We start from the raw sequence: 26876 nt of genomic DNA, 5'->3' as shown, positions 1-26876 counted from the left end.
GTGGCAAGGGGGAAGCAAGCCTTGCAGGAAAAAAAAAATGTTTTTACAGATTAGTGCTGCAGAAGATTATCTCTGCCTGAAGTCAGTTTCTGTGGGTATAGGGAGCATGTCAGTGAGTGCAGACTGGTGACTAGAATGCAATGAAAATCTGGCACTGCTTGATTCTCAGAAGAGACCCCAGAGAGACACCTGTATGATCCATCATGGATAAGGCCATAGGTGCTTTTCACATGTGCTTGCCCTTCAAGTTCTTTCTTCCCTCTGAAATGGAAGTCTGCACTTCTGACTCGGGCTGTGCTGTAGTGTTGTCTGGAATGGGAGGAGATGGGTCTGCAGCCCAGCTGGGTCAGGTGTGGACAAATCCAGTCTACAACAGATGGGCAAAGCTCTGCTCTTAAATGGTTGATTTTGAACACCTGTAGCCTAAATTGTGATGCGACTAACCTCTGCAGCTGTGATGGAAATAGGCATGGTTCAGTATGCTTATGCTCCATTCTTAAGCTATCTCTTGGCATCACAGGACAGGCTGTGTGATCTCACACACTTGGAAATATCTGTTTAACCAAGTATTACCTTGTGGAATTTTTGAATATAGCTCACATGGAGTTTAGTAGCTGAATATGTCTAGGGGAGATGAGAGGTCAATGAGCAGTTCAGGAACTCAAGTTTGGAAAAAATTCTACATAAAAATGCAAGGTAGAATGTAGTTCAACTTTTTAGAAAGGCACTGGGAAGCATTTGAAGCATACAAAAAGGATCAGGACACTTGGGGAAGTTGTCTTTCCCAGTAGAAACATTAATAACCATTTTAAGAGTGTTATTTACCTCCTGCTGCTTCACTGCAAATAATAAATTGTGTCATTTCAGAATGAGCCATTTTTGTCAAAGCCAAGCTGATTAAAGCCCTAAGGAAATTACTGGGTTTGTTGTTAAAAATGTCTATGTCACAGAATGATGATTATATTTACCCTACAGTTCTCAAACAAAACAAAAAAAAAGCTGCTGCTTCTGAATGTAAGGTGAGGTTGCAAGAGAGAGAGTTGTTTTGCTGTGTTTTTAATAAAACACTCCATTTAGATGTCATTTTATAGGCCACACATGTAACAGAAGAGACTAATTTATGTTTGATGGCACGTGGAGGGCAGCTTTGTCATACAGTGTGTCCCATGTGATGCTTAACTTGCTCTCTTCCCTGTATCCTTTTGAATGCACTTTACCACTTTTACCTGAATACTGAATTGGATGCTGATTATTTTTAACAAGGCTTCCACAAAGTACCAAAGGGAAGTGTTTCAGAGATTTCAGAGTAATAGCTCTGATATGTAGCCAGTTTGGAGGTAATCATGAGAAGCAAGAGAGAACATTTCAGAGAGACGTAACCGAGGGATTTTTGCACAAAATACAGTAAAGAGGGAGTAACACTCCAAGATAAATGCCTTGGATGAGAATAGTGGGTGAACTATAGGAAAGTTATACTTTTTTGCAAATGCTTTTCTGAAAGTGTCATGGTGTAAGCCCAGCCAGTAACTCAGAACCACGCAGCAGCTCGCTCACTCCCCCCACTTTTTACTCCCCCTCTTCCCACAGGGATGGGGAGGAGCATTGAAACAATGTAATTCCCAGGGGTTGAGATAAGAGCAGTTCAGTAACTAAGGTATAACATAAACCACTACTGCTACCACCAATAATAATAATGATAAGGGAAATAACAAGGGAAGAGAATACAACCACTCACTGATACCCAGCCTGACCCGAGTGGTAATTTGAGCCTTCTGGGTAGCTCCCCCCAGTTTATATACTGGGTATGACGTGCTGTGGTATGGAATACCCCTTTGGTTAGTTTAGGTCAGGTGTCCTGTCTCTGCTTCCTCCTGGCTTCCCCTCCTCCCTGGCAGAGCATGAGACTCAAAGTCCTTGATTGGAGTAAACATTACTGAGCAACAACTAAAAACATTGGTGTTATCAGCACTGTTCCCAGACTGAAAGCCAAAAACACAGCACTGCACCAGCTACTAAGAAAGAGAAAAATGGCTGCTACTGCTGAACCAAGGACATAAAGTCCAAAAACAAAAATGGAAAATTCCCAGCTGTAATTCTGATTGGATTTTTCTACCTGAAATGCTTTAATTTATACTTATATCCTTTACTGCTTAGTCATTTCCATTTTCTTTTCGAAAGTGTGTTGAAAATACAGATTTGTGAAGCAAAATTACAGCACCCAAAGTCTCCTCTTAACTGCTAGGCACTTGGCTGCTTCCTTTAAAATTATAGGATCATAGAATCATAGAATGGTTTGGGTTGGAAAGGACTTAAGATCATCTAGTTCCAAGCCCCCTACCATGGGGAGGGACACCTCACCCTAGATCATTCGCCCAAGGTTCTGTCCAACCTGGCCTTGAACACTACAAGGGATGGAGCATTGACCACCTGACCAAGAGGACTCTGTGGATGAAGCACTTTATAGACAAATCATAGAATCATAGGAACAGCCTTACGCTTGCAGGCTCTTGTCCTCACGGGGCACTTCAACCACTCTGATACCTGTTGGAGGGATGGCATGGCCCAGCACAAGCAATCCAGGAGGTTCCTCGATTGTGTGGAAGACAACTTCCTTCTGCAATAGAAGAGCTGACAAGGAGAGGTTCCATGCTTCACCTTCTGCTCACCAACAGGGAAGGGCTGATTGGAAATGTGACTCTCCAGGGCAGCCCTGGTAGTAGCAATCATGAGATGGTCGAATTTGAGATCCTCAGGACAGTGAGAAGAGCATGCAGCAAGCTCACTGCCCTGGACTTCAAGAGAGCAGATCTGACCTCTTCAGGAACCTGCTTAGTAAGTTTCCATGAGATGTAGCCCTAGAGGGCAGAGGGGCCCGAGGCTGTTGGTTGATATTCAAGGATCACCTGTTATGCTCAGGAGTGTTGTGTCCCAGCTAGGAGGAAGTGCAGCAGGAGGGCCAGGAGAGACCTCCTTGCATGGATAAGGAGCTGCTGAGGAAACTTTGAGGGAAAAAAAGAGGCTTATAAAACGTGGAAGCAAGGACAGGTGGCCTGGGAAGCGCACAGGGATGTTGTCTGGAAAACTAGGGACCAGGTTAGTAAAGCTAAGGCCCAGTTAGAATTAAACTTGGCTAGGGATGTGAAAGAGAACAGGAAGGGATTCTGTAGGTACATTGCGAATAAAAGACACACTAGGGAGAATGTAGGCCCCCTCTGGAAGCTATCAGTAGAACTGGCTACCCTGTATTTGGAGAAGGCTGAGGTTCTTAATGACTTCTTTGCCTCAGCCTTCACTGGCAAATGCTCTGACCACACCACCCAAGTCTTGGAAGGCAGATGCAGGGACTGTGAGAATGAAGACCTTAGGCCCACTGTAGGAGAGGATCTGGTTTGTGACCATCTTAAGAACCTGAACATGCACAAGTCCATGGGACCTGATGAAATCCATCCACGAGTTCTGAAGGAGCTGGCAAATGAAGTTGCTAAGCCACTGACCATCATATTTGAAAAATCATGGCAGTCAGGTGAAGTTCCTGACGATTGGAAAAAGGGAAATATAACCCCCATTTTCAAGAAGGGGAAAATGGATGACCCGGGGCATTACAGACCAGTCAGTCTCACCTCTGTGCCTTGCAAAATCTGGGAGCAGATTCTCCTGGAAGGCATGCTAGGGCACATGAAAAACAACAAGGTGGTTGGTGACAGCCAGCATGGCTTCACTAAGGGGAAATCCTGCCTGACCAATTTGGTGGCCTTTTGTGATGGGGCGACGGAGCTGATGGACAGGAGTAGAGCAGTTGATGTCATCTACCTGGACTTGTGCAAAGTGTTCAACATTGTCCCGCATGACATCCTTGTCTCTAAATTGGAGAGACATCAATTTGATAGGTGGACCACTCAGTGTATAAAGAACTGGCTGGATGGCCGCACGCAAAGAGTTGTGGTCAAAAGGTTCGATGTCTGGCTGGAGACCAGTAAGGAGTGGTGTCCCTCAGGGATTGGTGTTGGCACTGGTCTTGTTCAACATCTTTGTCGCTGACATGGATAGTGGGATTGAGTGTGCCCTCAGCAAGTTTGCTGATGACACCAAGCTGTGTGGTTCAGTTGATACGCTAGAGGGAAGAAATGGCATCCAGAGGGACCTTGACACGCTTGTGAGGTGGGCTGATGCCAACCTCATGAAGTTTAACCATGACAAGTGCAAGGTCCTACACCTGGGTGGGAGCAATCCCAGGCACAGCTACAGGTTGGGTGGAGGAGAGATTCAGAGCAGCCCTGCGGAGAAGGACTCTGGGGTGTTGGTCAATGAGTAAATGAACATGAGTCGGCTTCAGTGTGAGCTTACAGCCCAGAAAGCCAACCATATTCTGGGCTGCATCAAAAGAATTGTGACCAGTAGGTCGATGGAGGTGATCCTGCCCCTCCACTCTGCTCTTCGGAGACCTCACTTGGAGTATTGTGTGTAGTTCTGGCGCCCTCAGAATAAAAAGGACATGGAACTGTTGGAACAAGTCCAGAGGAGGGCCACGAGGATGATCAGGGGACTGGAGCACCTCCCGTATGAAGACAGGCTGAGAAAGGTGGGGCTGTTCAGCCTGGAGAAGAGAAGGCTGCATGGAAACCTCATAGCAGCTGTCTAGTATCTGAAGGGGGCCTATAGGGATGCTGATGAGGGACTATTCATTAGGGACTGTAGTGATAGGACAAGGGTAATGGGTTCAAACTTAAACAAGGGAAGTTTAGATTGGATCTAAGGAAGAAATTTTTTACTGTTAGGGTGATGAGGTGCTGGAATGGGTTGCCCAGGGAAGCTGTGAATGCTCCATCCCTGACAGTGTTCAAGATCAGGTTGGATGAAGCCTTGGGTGACATGGTTTAGTGTGAGGTGTCCCTACCCATCGTAGGTGGGTTGGAACTAGATGATCTTGAGGTCCTTTCCAACCCTAACTGTTCTATGATTCTGTGATTCACCTCTTCCTTGGGCAACCTGTTTCAATGCCTCACCACCCTCACAGTAAAGAACTTCTTCCTTGTATCTAACCTAAACTTCCCCTGTTTAAGCCCACTGCACCTTTTAAATAAAAAGGCATTTTTTTTTCTGAAAAGGAAATGAAAATATGCCTGGAAGGTGTTCAAAAGAACATGCTCCTGTTTATATTGGTTGATTTTTTTAGGGTATAAATCCTTAAAATTAAAGCTTATGAAAGTCAGTTCTTCAATGACAGGTGAGGAAAAAGGAGGCTGGGGTTTCTTCTGGTTTTTGTTTGTTTGTTTGTGGGCTATGGGTCTGGGTTTGTTTGGGTTTTTTTCAGTGCTTAGAAAGTAGGAAGTTGCTTTCAGAATCAGAGTATCTTAGGACTTGACTCACAGAACAAACAGAGCTGGTTCACTATCAAAGAAAAGACTGATACAGGCAGAATCCGTAGACAGATTAATGAAATTATAGTTATTTGGCTGGATTTCAGTGTTAATGTTACGTAAGCTTCTCAAAATTTTTCCTGAGCTTTACATCCGGAGGTGTGTTTTTCAGCTCAAGTGTCTGTCAGTTCTGTTTCAAGTGGTAATCTCATCAATCAATACTTGACTTTATCAGTAGTCACTGTTGATTAATCACTCCTCCATTTCTCATATCATCCTTGTGAAATAAATAATTTTGGTATAAAACAGACTACCCCAACCAACCTGAAGTTCTCAGGTGAGAGGTGCCATTCCCCCATGCATTTTCCGTGTCTCTGAAGATGTCTCCTGAATCTGTTCACGGCTTGTTCATGTAGTGCAAAGTTAAAAATACTAAGTGAGATATAAATGAGTGCAAAAGCTTCAGGGAGCAGTTGCTATGATTAATTGCTTCATTGTTTGTGGTTCATACATTTTAGCAAATATAGTGTGCAGATCATGTGTAATCATGTTGCATTAGGGGCAGGTTTTTTTTCTAGCTTGTGTTAGCTTGTTGCTAAGAATTTGCATGCATTAAACTTTGGTGTAGTTTTGAATGGCACAGATATGTCTGAACTAATATATTTCCCCTCTAAATCACAAATGTCTTCATGAGGTCAGCACAGGTTTTATTTATGAAAATCTGATGTGTCTTCTGGGACTGGGCTCCTTCTCAAGACTAATCATGGGCTTGATACCAATGCCCACGCAGTCACTGCAGAGTGAGTTTGGTGGGCTTCAGTTCACCCCTGTAAGACCTCTGTAGCACTTTGAGTGCTGAATACACATGTCCTAAGTGACACTGGATGTATGAGGTAAAAAAAAAAAAATGTAAAAAAGTAAAGCAACCTGAAAAATTATGCTAGCTGCGAAAGGTGGGTATCCTGAACTCCTTCCTGTCATGTTTTCTTTTGCTAAACAGCCTGTCCACCAGGAACATACAAGCCTGAAGGTTCACCAGGTGGAATCAGCACTTGCATTTCATGTCCTGACAGCAATCATACTTCTCCACCAGGAAGTACCTCAATTGAGGATTGTACATGCCGGGAGGGATATCATGCTGTTGGACAAACCTGTGAAGGTAAGTGATTCCATCCAGGAACAGAATACCCTTGGAATGCACAGTGCAGTGCTGGGACAATTTTGTTACATGTGTTTGCACTGTGAAGGAAATGTCAAATTGCACGGAAGATTGTCTGTGTTGTTCCAAAACAAACAAACAAACAAACAAAACCACAAGTGTTCTAAGATGCAAGTCAAGTTGGAAATGAAAAAAACTGTTTTCCTTCAGTAGCATATTGTACTCCAGCTAGCATCTTAACTTTGTTGTTCAATTACTTAGTTGTCCACTGCCCTGAACTGAAGCCTCCTGAAAATGGTTACTTTGTGCAGAATGTCTGCAACAATTACTTTAATGCTGCCTGTGGGATCCGCTGCAAAGCAGGCTTTGACCTTGTGGGAAGCAGCATCCGGCTTTGTCAACCGAATGGCCAGTGGTCTGGATCAGAGGCTACTTGCAGAGGTATGGATATCATGTTTGGAAAGTCTTTTTTCTATTGAGTTAGTTTGTTCTTAACAGTAGTTTTCTCCACTCGCTACATAGTTGAGTGCGCACATCTGATGCTATTAACTCTTAGATGAAAGAATGTTCCCAAGGTAAACTCCCAGTCCAATCACTCCATTTTCATCCTTCCCATACTGGAAGGAGACCATTTACAACAGATAATGCAGCGCAGTATTTAATAGGCAGACAGTCTTTTCCAGGTGAATCTACATTCTCCTGCCTTAAACCTCTCTTAGCCTTATTTTTGTGAATTCTGTATTTATGTTGTGTAAATCCAGCAAATTTACCAAGCAGTCAAATATATAACAAGACACCACATGGGTGTTTTAAAATATACACCAGACTCTTGGCACAGACTGGCATTGGCACTGAGAGACGTTAACTGTGGAAGAATTCCATTTTGCTTTTCTTTCTTCTCATGAAAAAGTTTTGAGCATAATTGTCAGAATTTGAGTGGGGTTTCGCTAGGGATCAACTGGCAGTATCCTAGGAGTTCACTGCAGGAGAATATCAACTGGAAAAGAAATAAACGGAGGTGTGAAAGAGAGGAGAGAAGGAGAAGAGCATCCTGAAACACAGTATTTCTGGAGCTTTTACAAGTACATAGGAATACAGTTTTGCTTTGTTACCACATCTCTGCCTGAGGTTGGGTTCTTGATGATTCAGAAGGGGAGCAGCATCCCCATGTAGTCCTATGGTATATCTTCCAAGGAGGGCCTAAAAAAAATGGTAGCAACCTTTATCCCCTCAACAGCCACCTATTTAACTAGAGTTGGATGCAGTTGACATTAATGTGCAGCACTGGAGATTACTAAAAAAGAAGTTGTCCACTCTGTTGTAAATCTTGCCTTGGCCTTAAGCTCAGTGAAAGAGGCTGGATATATCCTTGGATAGATGCTTAACTCTAACCCTAACCCATTAGCACTCTATGCCACTACAGCAAATGCTGTAATCCTGAAAGAAACAACAAGTCATCATTCTGAAAGAAGGGGATCTCAGCTAGAGGTCAGTTCATCATTCTTATATAGCAACTCAGGTCTGCTTAGGACTCCTTAGATAATATTGGAAAACTTAGTCTTCCTGTATAGCTTCCAGTGACAGAAGACAGGAAAGAAAAGATTTCAGTAGAAAATAAATTGAGAAGCTAGACTTAGAGCTGTTGACTTTCCAGCAGTCACAACATAGACTGAAGATGCAACCTACTTCAGATAGACTGGGATACTGGGAAAGAGCACCTGCCTGTCAAAACTCTATCACACAGTAGCCTCCAATGCAAAAAATCTAGGAAAAGCTGCAGTCAGCCACAGAGAAAGGATCTTTCATTTTCACTCTCTCTAGAGAAGTGGAAGCAAATGGAAAACTCTCTGAAGCATTTAAAAATATTCACTTCCTGGGTGCTGATGCATGATTTTGCCTGGAAGGTGAGGAAATAGAAAAGTCTGCCTTGAGATACTGTGTTGATATTGATATCCTTTAGCGCACTGAAATCATTTATTTTTTGCTTGTCTTGTGCCATTCTCCATCATACTGAAGACTTCCAGTAAAAAAAAAAAAAAGAAAAACCCCACCTTTACATGTGCTGGATCTGCTAGTTTCAATTTACTTAGACTATGAAAGGGAGCAAGATCAAAGTCACAGTTTATAGCCGTCTTGTTAATTTCAGGAGTGTTTTATCACTTAAATTAGGAAGGAGAGTAAAGGAAAACCCTTTGCACTGCTTAGGATTTTGACATTAAACACTCCTCTGTTGTTCTGCTAGGTAAAATCTGCTGTGCTATTGGAAAGTGATTAACGAAGTCATGTCATGCAATTAACAGTGACTCATGAAATAGACAACCACAGAGCGTGTATTTAATCCAGAAAAATGTATTAGGAGAAAACCCAGAACAAGCAGAATTATACTGTTGTTTTCACTGGCTTTACAGAAATATTTCTTGGTAATGAAAAATGCATTATTGACATAAGGATTGTTTTGCATTTAATGCATGGAACCATAACAGGAGATAACATGTGCTCGGTTACAGGTTTCTGCCAAGGCTATACTGAGACACTAAATGAGCTTGAACACTGAAATGCTGTTAAGGCAGGAGCACTACAGGTATGCAGGCCTTCCAGAAGAGGTAGCTAGAACTTACCAGGTAGTGGAAGGGAGTGCCTCCTCTGTATTTACATTAACACTGATGAGAGCCTCCTTCGTGTTCTTAATTCATTCAGACTTCCTCAAAAATGCCACAGTGTTTACCACAGACTGGGTACTAAAGGCTTCCATAGAAGTCTTAAAAGAAAAAGCCTGTTATCTTCTGTATAAAAAACATATGTGATTCAGCTGGAAAAATGTCTTTCTTACTCACTGTACTACAGTTAAGATACAGCATATTAGGAAGCTGCTCTGAAGCTCAGAATGCCTCAAGTTTCAAGATCTTTCAAGATCTTTTCTAGAAGTTTCAAGATCTTTTTTAGACTCTTTAATGCACTTCCCGGGAGATGCCTATGTATGTACAAGCACAAGAGGAACAGTACTTTTAGAGAGTAAACATGAGCCAGTGGTAATGCAAAAATGTATTGGGTGCATCTGAATTCCTTTTCTTCCTTCCTTCCTTCCTTCCTTCCTTCCTTCCTTCCTTCCTTCCTTCCTTCCTTCCTTCCTTCCTTCCTTCCTTCCTTCCTTCCTTCCTTCCTTCCTTCCTTCCTTCCTTCCTTCCTTCCTTCCTTCCTTCCTTCCTTCCTTCCTTCCTTCCTTCCTTCCTTCCTTCCTTCCTTCCTTCCTTCCTTCCTTCCTTCCTTCCTTCCTTCCTTCCTTCCTTCCTTCCTTCCTTCCTTCCTTCCTTCCTTCCTTCCTTCCTTCCTTCCTTCCTTCCTTCCTTCCTTCCTTCCTTCCTTCCTTCCTTCCTTCCTTCCTTCCTTCCTTCCTTCCTTCCTTCCTTCCTTCCTTCCTTCCTTCCTTCCTTCCTTCCTTCCTTCCTTCCTTCCTTCCTTCCTTCCTTCCTTCCTTCCTTCCTTCCTTCCTTCCTTCCTTCCTTCCTTCCTTCCTTCCTTCCTTCCTTCCTTCCTTCCTTCCTTCCTTCCTTCCTTCCTTCCTTCCTTCCTTCCTTCCTTCCTTCCTTCCTTCCTTCCTTCCTTCCTTCCTTCCTTCCTTCCTTCCTTCCTTCCTTCCTTCCTTCCTTCCTTCCTTCCTTCCTTCCTTCCTTCCTTCCTTCCTTCCTTCCTTCCTTCCTTCCTTCCTTCCTTCCTTCCTTCTTCCTTCCTTCCTTTCCTTCCTTCCTTCCTTCCTTCCTTCCTTCCTTCCTTCCTTCTTTCTTCCTTCCTTCCTTCCTTCCTTCCTTCCTTCCTTCCTTCCTTCCTTCCTTCCTTCCTTCCTTCCTTCCTTCCTTCCTTCCTTCCTTCCTTCCTTCCTTCCTTCCTTCCTTCCTTCCTTCCTTCCTTCCTTCCCTCCTTCCCTCCTTCCCTCCTTCCCTCCTTCCCTCCTTCCTTCCTTCCTTCCTTCCTTCCTTCCTTCATCCAATATAGATAGGTTTTGCTCTTGACTGTTTTTTCAACTCAGATGCCACTATAGCTTTTTTCAAAGGAGATGTTAGCTAACGTGTGTTTTTTGTAGCTTTGAGGGGTGCACAGTTACTGGCATTTATACAACTGGGTTTATTTGAAGAAGCACTCAGAGCATCTGTCCATTTGTTAGTTTGAGGACATAGAGTGATCTGTTAAGTCTGTGTGTCCACTTATAGGCATGTCCTGTCTCCAGTGTGCAGAGTAAACAACTACTGCGAAAAGGCAAGTTGCCAAGTTCTTTTACTTTTGAGTGCATCTGGAGAGGAGCTTGAGGTTTGCCTCCTACTCAGCAGCAGCCAGGATGGCTTAATTGGTAAAATCGGCATTCCAAACCACAGTGGAGAAGTCATCCAGATCTGTAAAGCCACTGTCACCAGAGCTTGCCTTCTTACTAGGGAGGTCAACAGAAGCTGTAGAAAGCAATCCAGGGAGAACAGTTTAGGAAACTGCAGTCTTCTTGATTATATTTTTGAGCAGTCACGCTATTTACCCATGTGTGTTTTGCTGCCCCTTATGCCTGTTGAACATATTGAGTGGTATCTCCTAGATTCAGCTAGCAGTGTTTTCAACTATACAAGTTTTCCACTGGTTTTGGAATATCAGTAGCTGGTTATCAAAGAGAGGCATGAATTATAGAAGGAAAAAGTACCCTTGGACCCCAGCAGGCATCTACATATTTGGGCTTGCTATCACCAGGTTATCATACATTTATCATCATCCAGACAGTAGGTGTGTACAGATTAGATATTTTAGGAAGCCAGGGGCCAGGCAATATGTATGTAGTTCGAGTCTTGTCTAGAGGGAAGGGAAAAATGCAAAAGTGTGAGATACTGACTTAAGAGTCGGAGAGCCGGAGGCAGTGCAGAGGAAGGTCCTAGTAGAAGAATCTGAAGCTATGACACTGAAATGAAGAATATAAATCCAAGCCATACCAGTGCTACTACTTTTTTTCTTCTATCATTCAGCTGTTTTGGGATCAGTCTTAATTACAGTGTAGCTTTATGTTAAATTGCAACATCAGGATTCAGTAACATAATCAAAAGGGTGTTTGTGCTGAGCAGCAGCCAGGACTGACTCCATGGGGAGTCAGTCACCTGGAAGGGTCTCTTTTATCTCAGCAACAGCCTAATTTGTTCATTTTCATCTCTCACAGTCCAGTTGTCTGTCAATGCCTTGTATTACTTCCTCTCTCTTTTTCCCCCCACCATGATGAATGTCTGCCGTTCTGATTTGTGGAGACACATGTGTCTGTATCTGCATCAATACACTCCGGAATGCCTGAGTTCTTGAGCACTGGGACACTGCCACCTGCCTTGTTAATATGCCCTTAGCTTCTCCCCCTCCCTTTGCACTCAGGCAGTATCAGACTGCCAGTTGGAAATCCCCCAAAGAACTTTGAGGCATGGCTGGGGGATTAGAAACTTCCAAAGATACGCACTTTTCCATGGGATTCCATTTCCCTGCAGCTGCTCAGTTTTGAAAGCTGATAGACATTATGAGTGCAGGCCACACACTGTGTGCCAGATGCCTTCAATGGCTAGGAACATTTTTGAGCACAGTTAGATTTGTAATCTGGGCTTGTATCAGAATTTAGGTGAACTTGGAGGTGTGTGCCCAACCTCATACATGCTGTGTAAGACTGTTTCAGAAAGAGGAAGACAACAAGCTCCTGAAAAAAATCAGCCCTGTTACAGCCCAGTTCCCTAAATCTGTACAAACTACTGCAGCCAGCATACAAGCGATTACCTGTCCCACCCCTGAAAACCCAGGCAAACTAGTGTAACTCTACTGATTCTTGATGCTCCAGAGTGATCTGGTGTTTGGGGTTTTTTTCCCTTTGCAGTTCGAACATGTCCCAGACTTCGGACTCCTGAAAATGCACGCATTAATTGTTCAACAGCTGACATCTCCTATAAAACAGTGTGTTTTGTGACCTGCAACGAGGGCTATGAAATAGAAGGAAATGCCAAACTCATCTGCCAGGGAACCTCACAGTGGGATTCAAAGGAGCCAAAGTGTGTGGGTACGTATCTGGTCGTATTCTGTCTGTTCATATTAGGGTGCCACCTTCTCTGACATGCTGTCACAAGTGAGAAACTCCCTATTTTAATATCTGGTGAAGATAAAATAGGAATGAGAATTTGCCTGTGGATGTTTTACATAGGTTTTAGAAGGTGGGGAGGAGCAAAGAAATTTATTAATGGAGAATCATAGAATCATAGAATAGTTAGGGTTGGAAAGGACCTTAAGATCATCCAGTTCCAACACCCCTGCCATGGGCAGGGACACCTCACACTAAACCATATCACCCAAGGCTTCATCCAACCTGATCTTGAACACTGTCAGGGATGGAGCATTCACAACCTCCCTGGGCAACCCATTCCAGCATCTCACCACCCTAACAGTAAAAAATTTCTTCCTTATATCCAATCTAAACCTCTGCTGTTTAAGTTTCGACCCGTTACCCCTTGTCCTATCACTACAGTCCCTAATGAATAGTCCCTCATCAGCATCCCTATAGGCCCCCTTCAGATACTAGACAGCTGCTATGAGGTTTCCATGCAGCCTTCTCTTCTCCAGGCTGCACAGCCCCACCTTTCTCAGCCTGTCTTCATATGGGAGGTGCTCCAGTCCCCTGATCATCCTCGTGGCCCTCCTCTGGACTTGTTCTAACAGTTCCATGTCCTTTTTATGTTGAGGGCACCAGAACTGCACACAATACTCCAAGTGGGGTCGCACAAGAGCAGAGTGGAGGGGCAAGATCACCTCATCGACCTGCTGGTCACACTTCTTTTGATGCAGCCCAGAATACCGTTGGCTTTCTGGGCTGTAAGCACACACTGAAGCTGGCTCATGTTCATTTTCTCAGATTATAATTGAAGTCCATTGTAGAACGCTGATAGCTAAAAGGTTGTTGCATCTGGTGGAAGTTAAGACACTGTCACACAATGTGTTGTAGGAAACATGCAAGTTGTAAGTGAATACTAATGAGTGAATATGAACAATCAGGGATTTGAGTTATCATCTTAAAGCTACAGATGACCTCCAGACAAGGTCTAAGATATGTTAGCCAGGCACTGTGAGTGCTAAGTAGGGATCTGGCAGTTGTCACTTTGCTGAAATCCCAGCAGGAAATAAAAAGCAAGTTAGGCACCCAGCACCTCTGAGTCAGGATTCAAAGGTCGAAGCAGCTGTACAGGGATATGTAAGCATATGTTGCTGTTCCAGAAATAAATGATTGTAAATTTAACAAGTACCCATTTAAGACTAATGTCAGGTATTAAATTAAAACAGTAAGAGGAATGAATCATTGAATCGTTGAATGGTTTGGGTTAGAAGGGACCTTACAGATAATCCAATTCTAACACCCTGCCATGGGCAGGGACACCTTTCACTAAATCAGGTTTCTCAAAGCACCATCCAACCTAACCTTGACCACTACCAGGGACAGTTGAAACACTTCCACGTGTAGACTGCAAAAAACAAAGAGCAAGCTTAAAGCCCAGCAATTCAAAAGCTGATCCAGTGTTTACTAAAGTCAGGGTAAAGTATATGTCACGTGGGTCCTGTAAATTTGATGCCACCAGGGTGACTTGGCTTGAACCCTTGGCTATTTTTTATTGTTTCACTGCAAGCTTTAAAATGTGGACTTTGTGACACAAGAATAAATTTCTAACTGTAGCTATGTTCTCTAAAATTATTGAAATGTTCCGAAAGTATTCATTTATTTAGAGAGTTTGTCAAGAGACCCTAATCTTACTTCTGTTGAAGTCAGTGGAAAAACTTCAATTAACTTCAAAAGGAAGGGATCCTGAAATCCTGTTGGAAGATTATAATTGGAAGATTAACTGTATTCATAATTTGAAGTCATCCTTCCTAGCTTAGCATTTTGATTAGTAAAATCCAGCTCTAATCTGTATCAGAAGATTTTTTTCACACCATGCAATAATACCTTCATTCCTGGATTACCTTTGGCAATAACTTATTTTTGCTGAGTCTGAAAATCTAGTATAAAAGTTACCGTTTATTGTTACAGAAGGAAGAGTGTCAGCTGGAAAACCTCTCTGCTGCTTCTTGTTGTGACTCAGAACAAGTTTGCTGAGATTCTTGTTTAATATAGATATGTTTACTTTTGTTTAGGGAAGGATGCAAATCAGAGGACTAACATGTCATAATCAAAAACTACTGTTTGTTGTAATTTTCTGAATGTTCATCATTATCATGGAGTATTCTTTCTTAGTTTAAGTCTGAGTAGCTACTACCTATTATTTATCATTTGCTGCATAAAAGAGAACAGAAATTCTGCTGTATTTAGGCATTCAAAATTGATAATTTATTCATTTCCTACCCTTCTGTTAGAAAAATCAAGTGGAATTTGGCTCAGTTTCTTACCTTGAAACAGGTTTTTTGGACCTTGGGGTACTCTGCTAGCTCTTTTTCTGAATGCTTTTCAGTTCAAGTGAACATCAGTGCTAAGTTTACTGTGTTTGAAAGTTACCTCAGTGAGACTACTACAACCAGCTATAGCTATAACTGACACTGTACATACATAACCTGGATTGTTTACAATCAATTCTGTGAGGTCTATTGTCATATGCATCTTTTTTTCTAAGGGGCTGGAAGTTGCTGCAAGTTTGGCTGTTACAAATTTTTTTTAATTTTTGTATTTTTCATGCAAGATGCTGTTAGGAACAAGTTACTTTTTAATAGCCTACATGTATTATAGGTAGCTTACAAACACAATACTTGCTTAAAAGGGAAGCTTTCCCATCTATTCAACTTGAAAAAAAAAATCTGCAGTCATGGTCTTCCCGACTGGTGAAATATTAATATGAATTTTACAGGATATTATTCTTGCTTTATTCAACCCTTAGCGAAGAGAGGTGAAAATACAGATGGTATCCAGAGTGTTGATGCCACCTAGTGTTGAAAGAATTACTACTCCACACTTCTAATTACAGCTGGCCGATTCTTTGCCTGATACACTGTGTTTGCAAGGGAAGAGGAGTATTTCACAGAATCATTAGGCCTGGAAGAGACCTCTGGAGATCATCTAGTCCAACCCAGGCAGGTTTCGAATGTCTCCATAGAAGGAGACCCTACAACTCCCCTGAGCAGCCTGTTCCAGTGCTCTGCCACCCTCAACATAAAGAAGTTCTTCCTCATGTTGTTGTGAAACTTCTTGTGTTTTAATTTATGCCCAATGCTCCTTGTTCTGTCACTGGACATCACTGTAAGGAGTCTGGCACCATCTTCTTGGCACTCACTTTTGAGATACTTATATGCATTAATGAGATCCCCACTCAGTCTTCTCTTCTCTAGCCTAAACAGGCCAGCTCCCACAATCTCTTAAGTGAGGTGCTCCAGACCTCTAATTATCCTTGTAGGCCTCCACTGGACCATGTGCACTAGCTTTTTGTCTTTCTTATACTAAGGAGCCCAGAACTAAACACAGAACTCCAGATGTGGCCTCACCAGCATCAAGCAGAGGGGGAGGATGACCTCCCTCAGCCTGCTGGCCACATTCCTCCCAATGCACTCCAGGATACTACTGGCCCTCTTGCCCACAAGAGCATACTGCCAGTTCATAGTCCACTTATCATCCACCAGTATTGCCAGGTCCTTCTCAGCTGAACTGTGCTGTAGTAGGTCAGCCCCCAGCTTATACTGGTTCTTGGTAATCTTTTAATTTGTTACAATATTGAAGTTCCTCTTGATGTTAAGAATTATAATAGTGTTGTGGTTCATCACAGGTAGTTGCAGATGAAAGCAGATTCTTGTCTCTCCTTAGAATTAATTCCTTCCTCTCTCTTCATTCCCTGTCCATATGACTAATATCACAGACATCACTCTGATACTCATGAAGTCTGGTCTTCCTGGGTCAGTTTAATCAAATTCTGGAATTGAGTGTATATAAAAATGCTGGAAAACTTTTTTTTTTTTTGAAAGAAATCTCTGCCACTTCAAAGAGATTCCCTCAGGCTAGCTATACCAAAGATTATCCTGAATGTTCAGCAGATGTTTCAGGATTATGCTCTACTAGTGTTTTGCTAGTATAGTTGGAAACATCTCAACCAGGAGGGCTGTTACTACTTCCCAAATAACTGCAGTTTTCTCTTGTTTTCATGTTTACACCTTTCACAACCTTTCTGCTACATTTTCCCTGAGCAGTATACACTTTAATGCTTTTAGATTATCTTTTCAAATATTATTTTCTGAGTTGCTGATTTTTCTGCTATTTGTCAATTCCTTCCTGTGGTGAGCAACCAAAAGCTAGGTTTTGAGTTTTTTTCTGTTGAAGCTGGGTTTTTCTTCTGTTGGAGCAAACAGTGTATGCCTGAAGTGAACAAATGTGTTAATATTGTGATCTTTGCATCCTGTTGAAATGGAGTACAGTTATTAACTGCTTGGACTTCATACACAATTCCAGTATTGAGAGCTTAAAGGCAGGAAATATTTAGAGCACTTAAACTCTTTAAACTTTGACGCAGAAGAACCAGTTTTCAGTTACTCACTGTGTATCTTGGGAAAGGAGAGGGAAGGGATATGAAGGATTCTGAATGTGAATCACTTCTGTGTCATCAAACCACTGCTAAGAAATTACCAGAGTTTTGCCTTCTGCAGCTGAGTTGTGTTGGTTTTTGTCTGCCCTTTGTATAAATACGGGTATGCTTTCTTCACTGACCAGCTATATGGAGTTATAAGTCTTCTCATTAGTTATAAATAATGAAACACTTTTCAGCCACCCTGAGTCTTTGCATCTGGGTTTGAACACAGTCAACAATAAACCAAATTTCATTCTGTTTGGAATGAGGTAGGCAGAATCACACACTGTGTCCTTAACTTACAGTGAGCTCATGGCAGGGTGTTAATTTTTTTTCTCTCTTCTTGTTTCAAGAGACAGTGTAAAAGCTGTAGAAGGCAACAGATACAAGACTACTACCTCTTTACTGCTATGGAGGTCTGGTTTCCATAGCAGGCAAGGAAATGCAGCTACAAAGCAACCATGAGAGGTGAAGCTGTAAATAAGAGAAAGAAAAAAAAAACTAGTAAAAACTAAACAGGCAGTAAGATGTAGTGGAGGTCCATGAAAAATACCATGTTTCTGCCCAGTGAAAAGCACAAGCAAGAAAACAGAAGACCTGATATCCTGCATGCTGTTTATTTAATTTAGTGCTGGTGTAGAAAGTTTTGGAAGTTCTTACTGTTTTGAGACACTCATTGTGCCTGGAAACTCTTAAAACTCTGTTTATTTTCTGTTCCCCCTGAGTTGCCATATGACTTTATTTGCAGATTTTTTTTTTACTGTGTGCTCTGTGTATGTCAGTTAAAAGACATGTCCTATTGGTCTCTTGTAGAAATGCGTTGCCCTATCCTCCAGAAACCAGCGGGTGTAATGGTTTTCCCTCCCAGATGTGGGCTGGAGCCTGCCATTTCTGGGACTGTGTGCCAGCTGAGCTGTCCCCAAGGATTCGTCTTATCTGGAGCTAGAGAAGAGCTAAGGTGCATTTCATTTGGGAGATGGAGTGCAAACATCCAGGAGGCTCTGTGCAAAGGTAGATACCGGCACAAAATCATTCCTGTTTACACATGTGTGCAGGATTGAAGGGAAGCACACAGCAAATAATAGTGAGAAAAGGTTTGAACTGTGGAAACCATGATTTAAACAGGCTGTAAGAAGGGTTGCCTATACTGTTATAGCCTGGCTGTCAGATTTACCTGTAATGTGGAGTAAAAATGCGGAGTTCATAGGTTGCTGAAGTGCTCATCGTTAACTGTCTCTCCTGGGATCCATCTCATAAATCTGTTGTTTGGAAACTGCCTGCTAAAAGGCATGATGTGCAGGTAGATTTGAAATTTCAGAGTAGAAGTAAAAGAACTTATGTTAAGGTAGTCAATGTGGAACCCATACTCCTACTAAAACAGCAATTATAATAATACTGGTTTAGCACAGGTTTATATAAGTCCTGTTGTTGGAGCAAATTTGTAAATGCTGTGTAAACCCTGGCTGACAGACTATAGAGGAGTGGTTCATTTCAGTTGTCTTTGAACAGACTATGGCTGTTGACATGCCCTGAGCAGTAGTACACTAGCGTTTAGGCCAAAATTGGCTAACACAATTGCAGAGGGTATAAAGATGGGCAGAAGATGGTGATGTACATTTGAGTATGGTTCTGCCATGTTTACCCACCTCTTCTAGAAAAGTTGTTTATCCCCTTACATACACACTAAGTTGGAAGGAGTTTGGCTTTGGATTATAGGAGGATAGAAACAAAGGTGCATTTTGCCTGTGAATATGCTGTTCACCTCTTCATGAACTATTGTGCTCCTAGAACTAATGCTTCCACCCCAGACTGGGGCCTTCACCAGCCACTGAGTGAAAGAACAGTACAGAAAACAGTTACGGCAGTCATCATACCAGGTCACTGCAGAAACTAAGTTGGGAATTTTTTTCTCTGTAATGGCCAGGAATCACAGAATCCCAAGGGTTGGAAGGGACCTCAAAAGATCATCTAGTCCAACCTGTGATGTATCACCTTGTTTTCCTGAATCTTTTGTGTAAACCTGTGCCAGACCACAGTGTTTAATATTTGATGAGATCCCAGCACAAGGCTGCAAACTGAAGTGTTTGGACCAAGATAAAGCATCATGGCTTGGATTCAAGATTTTATATATTGCCAGTGCATAAAACTCTAAAATGAGAGGCACCAAGAAACAGTGAAGGTTATTCTACTCTATTAAAAATTAATAGTTGCGTTTCAGTTGTTTTCATTTTTATTATTGTCTGTCTTTATTTTGCTGCCAACATATTTGGCCAGTTCAAAATAGCCATTTTCTTTTTGACTTATTTATTAGTCTTTCTACAGAATTTCACTTCTCAATGGAATTTGCCCCAGCCTGAACACTGTGGTCAGGGGAGTGTGAACCATAACTGGTAGTTATTTTAAAGAGTGCATTTCTAATAAAAATTTCATCAGAGTGAGTTCAGAGGAAGGCAAAATCACTTGTATTTATTGCTTTGCACTCTTAATTGCAGAGTTTAATTGCTTGAGTTGTGTCTTTACTGGAACTATGTAGTAATAAAAATATAAGTGATACCAGTTCTGAGTTGTTTTAAAGTCTCCTGGGCATAGATGAGTTCAGAGCTGAATGCATCCTTGTCTCATGAGTCTAGAAACCATTTATCAAACAACACCACAGCAATAAAATAACCTGCCCACATGTTTTGGGAGGCCTTGTGCCAGGGAAATGAAGTACTCTAAGTTTGTCTGAGAAACTTGAGGCTTAAATGTTGATGGTGATGTTACCCATATTGTACCGCCAGTCCTTTGAAACCATTGAGCATTGTCATGTATGTCACACAAAGACTCTGTTTGTCCTGCATAACACCTTGTAGCAGCATTTTATTAAGGAATGTTTCCAGCAGCTGCTGACAGAAATCTTGCCATTGTGTTTGAAGCCGGTTATACACTGTGCTCCAGGGAAACTGAGAGTCATCACTGTCCTGTTCGTAGTACATAGATCATGTCACAAATACCTTTTTCTTTTTAATACACGGATTTCCAGAAATATGTGTCAGCTGTGTGGGCAGTGAAAGGATAAAGAAGCCACTCCTTTTTAATGAGTATATGTATGTAATAAAGAGATGAATAATAAAAGAAGCCAATTAATTCTGTCTTACTTATTCCTTGTCTTATGGTTGCACATAGAAACCAGAGTTTCATTGTGCTCATTGATATAGAAAAAATACAGCAAAAAGTAGTCCGTTCCCCAGGAGAAGTTATTGTTTGTGTGTGAGCCTGTAGGCAAGAATAAAGAAGGGGCAGAGACAGGAAGTTTGCAAGAATATGTGGGCTTATATTCTAGGCAGCACAAAAAAAAACCAGTGCTTATAACAAGTTGCAGTCTAACTATCATAGATGTTTCATTTCTATAATCCCACATATAAAATTAGTTTGTCTTTTTCTGGATCAGATATTGAAGCTCCTTGGATCCAGTGTCCAGAAGATATTGAGACTGAAACTCTGGAACATCATAACTCTGCTAATATCAGCTGGCAGGTTCCAACAGCTGAGGATAACTCTGGAGATGAGGCAAGTTAAAATCTATACATTTGTACTGGAGTTAGTCTTTATGTAGTTAGCTCTTTCAAGCTGATTTTATGTTCCACTAGATTTTCTTTCTTTTGATAAGCAGGAGTACAAGAAAAATCTGCTGAAAAGTTTGTGTCTTGAGAATTGAGCATTTTCTGTCTTGGATAGGGTCATGCAGTCACGGGACACTCTGCATGGTGTTTAAGTACATAAAATATTGTATGGTTAATTTATGTGGTCAAAAGAAAGAATGTGCCCTTGTTTATAAGTTGTAGACAGCTGCTTTAAAAATGAGCTCTTAGAATTTGAAGAAGTTTAATAAACTCTTCTCAGAAGGAAGTAAACCAGCTCATTAATCTAAAAGGCTAACAAGAAAGTACTGTGATAAGCAAAATTTTGTTTCAGCTTACCAAGTGAGAAAGAAAAATCTTATTTTCCTATCCAATGCAAGGTTCAGATATGGGCCTTTGGCTACTATGGATATCAGAGGTCCGGAAATAGAGTTATGCAAGGAAAACTTGCTCCAGAGCTGTTGCATGGAGAGTAACTGTTCCCTACAGGCTCAGACATGATCAAATTACAGCAACTGAGTGCTTTATCATGAGTCAGCAGAGGAGCAGTGACTCTGTGTGTGCTTTTAATTTGCTGCAAACATAGGAGTTTTTTGCACTTGGAAACTGCGAGCTATCCCAGTAAAAGTTTTAAGTTCACACATTTTTTGCTGTAGCATAGCCATAGTCATGTACTGTGGCTCTGCTGGCACAGGGTCATTCACCAGACTAGAAATCAAGTGCCTTAGCTCTTAGTTGTAGCTGGTTTGTCAAAGCCAGAGTTGTCAGATAAGCTGCTTTGTTCACATGAAACTAGTTCCTTCAAAGAGAACTTCCTTAAGACAGTTTTAATGTATATGAAAGAGACATAGAGAGCATGCAAGCGTCATTTACTCCAAATGTAGGGTTCCTTTGCTGTGCCAGAATATTCTGAAGCATCTGTGGGCTACTGACACACAAGCATATAAAAGTTAAAACTGTGTAAGTACTTACAGCCCACAGCTGGCCAGGTCTACTCATCTTCCAGGTCTGCTGCCGTTGCAGCTGGAGAGTTGAACTATAGACAAAGTGGATTCTGATCTGGCATAGTGTGCATTCAGTGCAATAAAGCAAACAAGAGTTTTCTCAATGCACAGTGCTGTAAATTGCCGTAGGTCAGGTCCAAGTACTTACTGAGTAAATCCCAAATAAATAAGGCAGTCAATGAAGGGGAGCAGAGCACTCTGATATGAAGTCCACCCTCATTACTTGAAGAGAATATTTACATTAAGAATGAGCAAGGGTGATGTTGAAAGATACTATTTTGTGGCCATTTCTTGAAATATGAGTTCCATGATTACTAACCAGCTTTGTCTTTTTTAAATAACATTTTCTTATAAAAGGTCTCAGTTCACGTTACCCCAGCTTTCATACCACCATTTCTTCTTCCAATTGGTGAAGTTGCCATTACTTACACAGCGACTGATAAGTCAGGCAATGAAGCAAGCTGTACATTCAGTGTCAAGGTTATCGGTAAGTGCTGGTAAAAATCACTGGAAAAGAATCTGCTGTGGTTGAAGCCCTCCAACTTTGTGCAGAAAGAGGCTGTGAGTCACTGTGGCCTTTATGTGTGCAGGTATAAGCCCAGGAGTAATACCATCTCCCTATATGCTTTGCTGGTCTTTATTCTTTATAAGTGTTGTCATTTACTGCCTTCATCGTACTTTTTTGTTTTCTTCTTGAAAGACTCCAACAGTTTCAAGGTTACCACACATTGCTGATGCAAATTATTATTCACGTATTTCTGTCAGACAGTTGTGCTGTTCAGTAGTCCTGTTAAAACAAGGTTTGCTCTGTAGAAAGCAAACAAAATGCAGAAACTATGAGTTCAGCAGAATTAGTTTTGTCCATTTCCTTATCATCTACCAACAGCAGCAGCTCATGCTTCTAACTGTTGTATGTATATGTGCATCTGTTATATCTTCTGTTGTGAACTTAAAATTGCTGTTTACCTGAATTCTTCTGATTGTAGATTTCATTTGAGTGTGGTGAGAGTTCAGTAAGCTAATATCATGTCTTCCCTACAAATTCTGCAGATTCAGAACCACCTGTAATTGACAGATGCAGATCTCCACCACCCATGCAAACAGTAGGGAATGAGTACCCAGCAACATGGGAAGAACCACAATTTTCAGACAATTCAGGTGAGGTGGTGCACCCAAAAACATGCACGCAACAGTGGAAGGCTAGGGAACTCCTACCTGTTCACCTTGGATCCCATGGGAATTTAGGATTTTTGAAGTTTTTTTTTTCACTCAGTTTAAGAGCATGTAATTTGGAAGACAAGCTGTCATTTCCTTCTCCATTTGTCAAGTTTGGGTGTCAGCAATCCTCTTTTACTTACTGATGGTTTAAGTTATCTTTCAACTCTCGTAGGTGCTCTACTGACTGTCACGAGGACGCATGCACCTGGAAGTCTCTTTCCCAAAGGAGAAACAACAGTTCAATATACAGCTGTGGATCCCTCTGGTAATAACAGGACATGTGAGATCCACATTGTCATCAAAGGTTTGTTGTCTTAGTCTTCTGGTCAAGAATGTATTGCATTGTTTTAACTGAGTATCATAAAGGATGCAGTGCTGCTTCACTTTTTTATTTAGTCTCCACTTTTGCATTTAGTTATTCCAGTTTTAGTTTGGAGTAACTTGAAGGCAGACAGGATATTTGTTAGTACCCGCAAATAAATTGTCTGAAGACTGAAGCAGCACAGCAGTGAATGTGGTCCTATAAATTCAAATTAGGTGTAAAAGCACTGGAATTATGATTCATTAAGCAGCAAAACTTTGAGTAATGGATCCATTTTTTTCTCAGTGACAGATGTATGAAATGAATTAATAGGTGTTACTGATGTCTTACTTCAAATCTGTAGTTAAAAAGAAAATTTTATGAAAATACTTCTGTAATTACCTACAAGTATTGTAGCAGATACTAGAACACTCTCCAGATTTTAGAAGCTATCCATATTTATATTGGTGTGTTTGTGTTTATTGCATAGATACCTTTTTCCAACAATTCACTTTCTTCCTTAAAGGCCAAACAATTTGGCAGATGAATGAATAAGGATGAAAATTCTACTTAATCTCTGTATGTAGTGCCTATCTCTCAGTTGGACAGCTGTATAAAAAAATCTCTTAGTGAAATGAGATTTTAAAGTCATGCAGACTGGAACTTTGTAATAGCTTTTAGAAAGGGTAAGTTGCAAATAGATGTGCTAATTCTGATTTGCTGTAAATCTTAGCAAGAACAAGCCAGTGTTCTTCTTGCTTGGAATTGACATTATTTCAGGTTCTACACCACCTCAGACTTTTTGTGGTTCCATGTTTGTCACATGTTTTCAGATGTTAACTGTCTCTTTCATGACTGGCTTGTAAGATAAATTGTAACTTAGATTTTGCAGTCAGTCCCTCCTAAGGTGGTTCTGAGAAGTCCATGTGTTGTTGCAGTAGTGCAGAATGTTTTGTTTCAGAATTCAAGATGTAGTATAGGTTACTAGAATTCATTGTATGAAAGTTCATGTGAAAATTTAATGTTTTGTATTATTTTAATAAGTGCTTGAGCATGCACCTTTACCGAAGAAGTACAGAAAGGTTCGAGTCTTGCATTTCTGAGGTTTTTTTAATTTCTCATACATACCACAAATTTTTTAAGCCTTCGTGTTGCTGGTTCTCAAATTCCAGTGGCAGAGTTTGAGATTAGTTTAGCAGTAGCCTGATCCTGCCTTAATGGAAGTAACAAATAAGACTTCCACAGACTCAACAGAGGCAAGATCAGGTTGATACTGGGTACATCTGGAAATCCTATCAGTGCTGTTTTCCTCTTTGCTTACTTACTTCATTTATCAATATATAAATCTTTGTATTTTTCATAGGTTCTCCTTGTGAAATCTACTTTGAGCCTGCGAATGGTGATTTTATATGCATATCAGATGAAGCGGGAGTTAATTGCACGTTGCACTGTGCAGAGGGTTATAGCTTGTCAGAAGGATCAAGTGAAAACTACTATTGTGCATATGAGGATAGTATCTGGAAGCCACCCTATTCTCCAGAGTGGCCTGGCTGCTCTTGTAAGTCTTACTAAGTCTGCAGCTTATCCAGCACTATGTTTAATGAGGAAATAAATAAAAATATCTTAGAAATTATGACTTCTATTTATGATAACAAATCTGCTCTATTCTCTGCCTCCAAATTGTTACAATTATTGTGAAAGAATGCCTGGAAGTCCCTAAATATATTATTGCAGAAGCTGTTTAAAACGCAAAAATAGTAGTGAATTTGAATCCTGGAAATCACAAAATAGCAAAAATGCTGAAGTAGGCAAGGTTTGTCATTATTTTGAATTGGTATTAGAAATAGGTTGCTTATAAACACTGACAGTGTCTTTTCAAAGTGTCGTGGTTTAAACTAAATCTGCACAGTTCCCCCTTTGTTTCCCCTCCCCCCCCCTCACCTTCCCACTCCCGGAGGGATGGGAAGGAGAGCCGGAGGGATACAACTCCCACGGATCGAGGTAAAATCAGTCCAGCAATCAAGGTATAACAGAAATCACTACCGGTACCAATAACAAATCAATGTTAGAGGAGACAAACAGGGGAAGAGAATACGATACCACCCGCCGCCACGAGGCCAGCCCCGGAAGAGAGAGAGAGCTTCCCCCCTCCCCTCCTGGCCAGCTTCCAGTTGCCTCCCCGAGCCCAGCCAGGCGTGTTAACTCCTTCCCTCCCGGCCAGCTTCCAGTCCCCTCCCCGAGCAGGACGTGCTGTGGTATGGAATACCTCCCCGACTAGCCCAGACCAGGCGCCCTATCTCTCCCTCCTCCCTGGCAGACCATGAGCTACTGCTGAACCCATGACACAAAGTGAATTTCAACAGTGTTTGCAATTCATTGATCCAAATGTACAGTACATGATGTACAGACATATCTAATTATCACCAAATCAAAAGCATTGTTGTGTTTTGTCTGAGGTGGACACATGCAAAACTGTGGAATTATTCTAGCTTTGGTCATTTTTTAATAATAAATATATGAGAACTACATATGAAGCCAGTCTTGGCACCACTTTACATCCAGTTCTTTCAGAGTGGGTTTCTTGGTTTCAGCAAACATTTCCTATGAGCAAATAAGAGTTATGTTTTAGATTAGAGCTATATATCAACTTAAAGCCCATAATTTGGACACTTAGGAACTTTGATTTGCTTAAATTCTGGATGAGAATTTTTCATATTTAGCAGCATTAGTAACAGGGCTTCTAATATTTATTGCTTCTCCTTCAGCAAAAAGGAAGTACAGAGTTTAGTTGACAGCACACAAGTTTCTTCCATTAAAAAAAATGCTGAAGTAGATATATGACAGACCTTTTTTGTAATGTCTGTCAGCTTTCCCATGAAATTTGATTTCTGCCAAAGGGCCATATTCAGCTGCATTGGCTGAGGTATGAGTGATCCACTTAGGTTGCTCATTTAAAGACAATGCTTCTTAGTTTAGTGTATTCTAGTTTTGAGCCTGAATAATCTTGCTTTTATCTCTGAAATTTTTGCACTGACCAGTAAAAATTTATTTTTCCAATATTTTTCAGTAAATCGTTTTGCAAACCATGGGTTCAAATCTTTTGAGATGCTCTACAAAGCAACACGATGTGATGACAACAGTCTTCTAAATAGATTTACTGATGCGTTCCAGAGTGCACTTGGTAAAATGGTAGGTTAGTAAATACTCCTTCCTTTCATGTACCTTTAAATGTACCTTTAAAAACACACCATTTAAAAAATGTGCTTTTCACAGTTAACTGATTTCACAGGAGGAAAATACAACAGAAACCCATAATGAAATCTGTGCTTCTTAAGAAGATGACAAGTCTCCTTTAAAAGTAAAGATGATTCACTGGCATTTTAATGTAATTTAGTTCAGTCTTCAGTGTGGAGTCATATAGAAGAGAATTCATAGAAGTGTCCAAGTAACTTAGGGACCTGGCACTCAAAGATTTTTGTTAGGCTTCCAAAGAGAACCTTTGCAGTTTTGAAAACCCCAGTCAATTGTCACCTAACTCAGTGTTGTTTGGAAGTTGGATGTGATTATAAAATATATATATTTATATATAATATGTACAATATATCCATATAGTATAATGAATATACATCTATACAGCTAGGTA

General features: G+C 41.1%; 1 protein-coding gene across 1 annotated transcript in view; it reads left to right on the top strand.

Annotated features, from left to right (window-relative positions):
* SVEP1 (sushi, von Willebrand factor type A, EGF and pentraxin domain containing 1) overlaps positions 1–26876 on the top strand; it is a 131036-nt gene that overhangs the window by 41968 nt on the left and 62192 nt on the right. Inside the window, exons 4-13 of the mRNA XM_005154848.3 lie at positions 6358–6516; positions 6778–6957; positions 12389–12568; positions 17904–18101; positions 20521–20639; positions 22072–22201; positions 22765–22872; positions 23105–23236; positions 24597–24791; positions 26301–26422. Coding sequence (XP_005154905.1) covers positions 6358–6516; positions 6778–6957; positions 12389–12568; positions 17904–18101; positions 20521–20639; positions 22072–22201; positions 22765–22872; positions 23105–23236; positions 24597–24791; positions 26301–26422 — 1523 coding nt within the window. The remainder of the gene's footprint in view (positions 1–6357; positions 6517–6777; positions 6958–12388; positions 12569–17903; positions 18102–20520; positions 20640–22071; positions 22202–22764; positions 22873–23104; positions 23237–24596; positions 24792–26300; positions 26423–26876) is intronic.

This window comes from Melopsittacus undulatus, chromosome Z (genome assembly GCF_012275295.1).
Source record: "Melopsittacus undulatus isolate bMelUnd1 chromosome Z, bMelUnd1.mat.Z, whole genome shotgun sequence".
NCBI lineage: Eukaryota > Metazoa > Chordata > Aves > Psittaciformes > Psittaculidae > Melopsittacus > Melopsittacus undulatus.
This window is presented reverse-complemented; position numbering and strand designations above follow the sequence as displayed.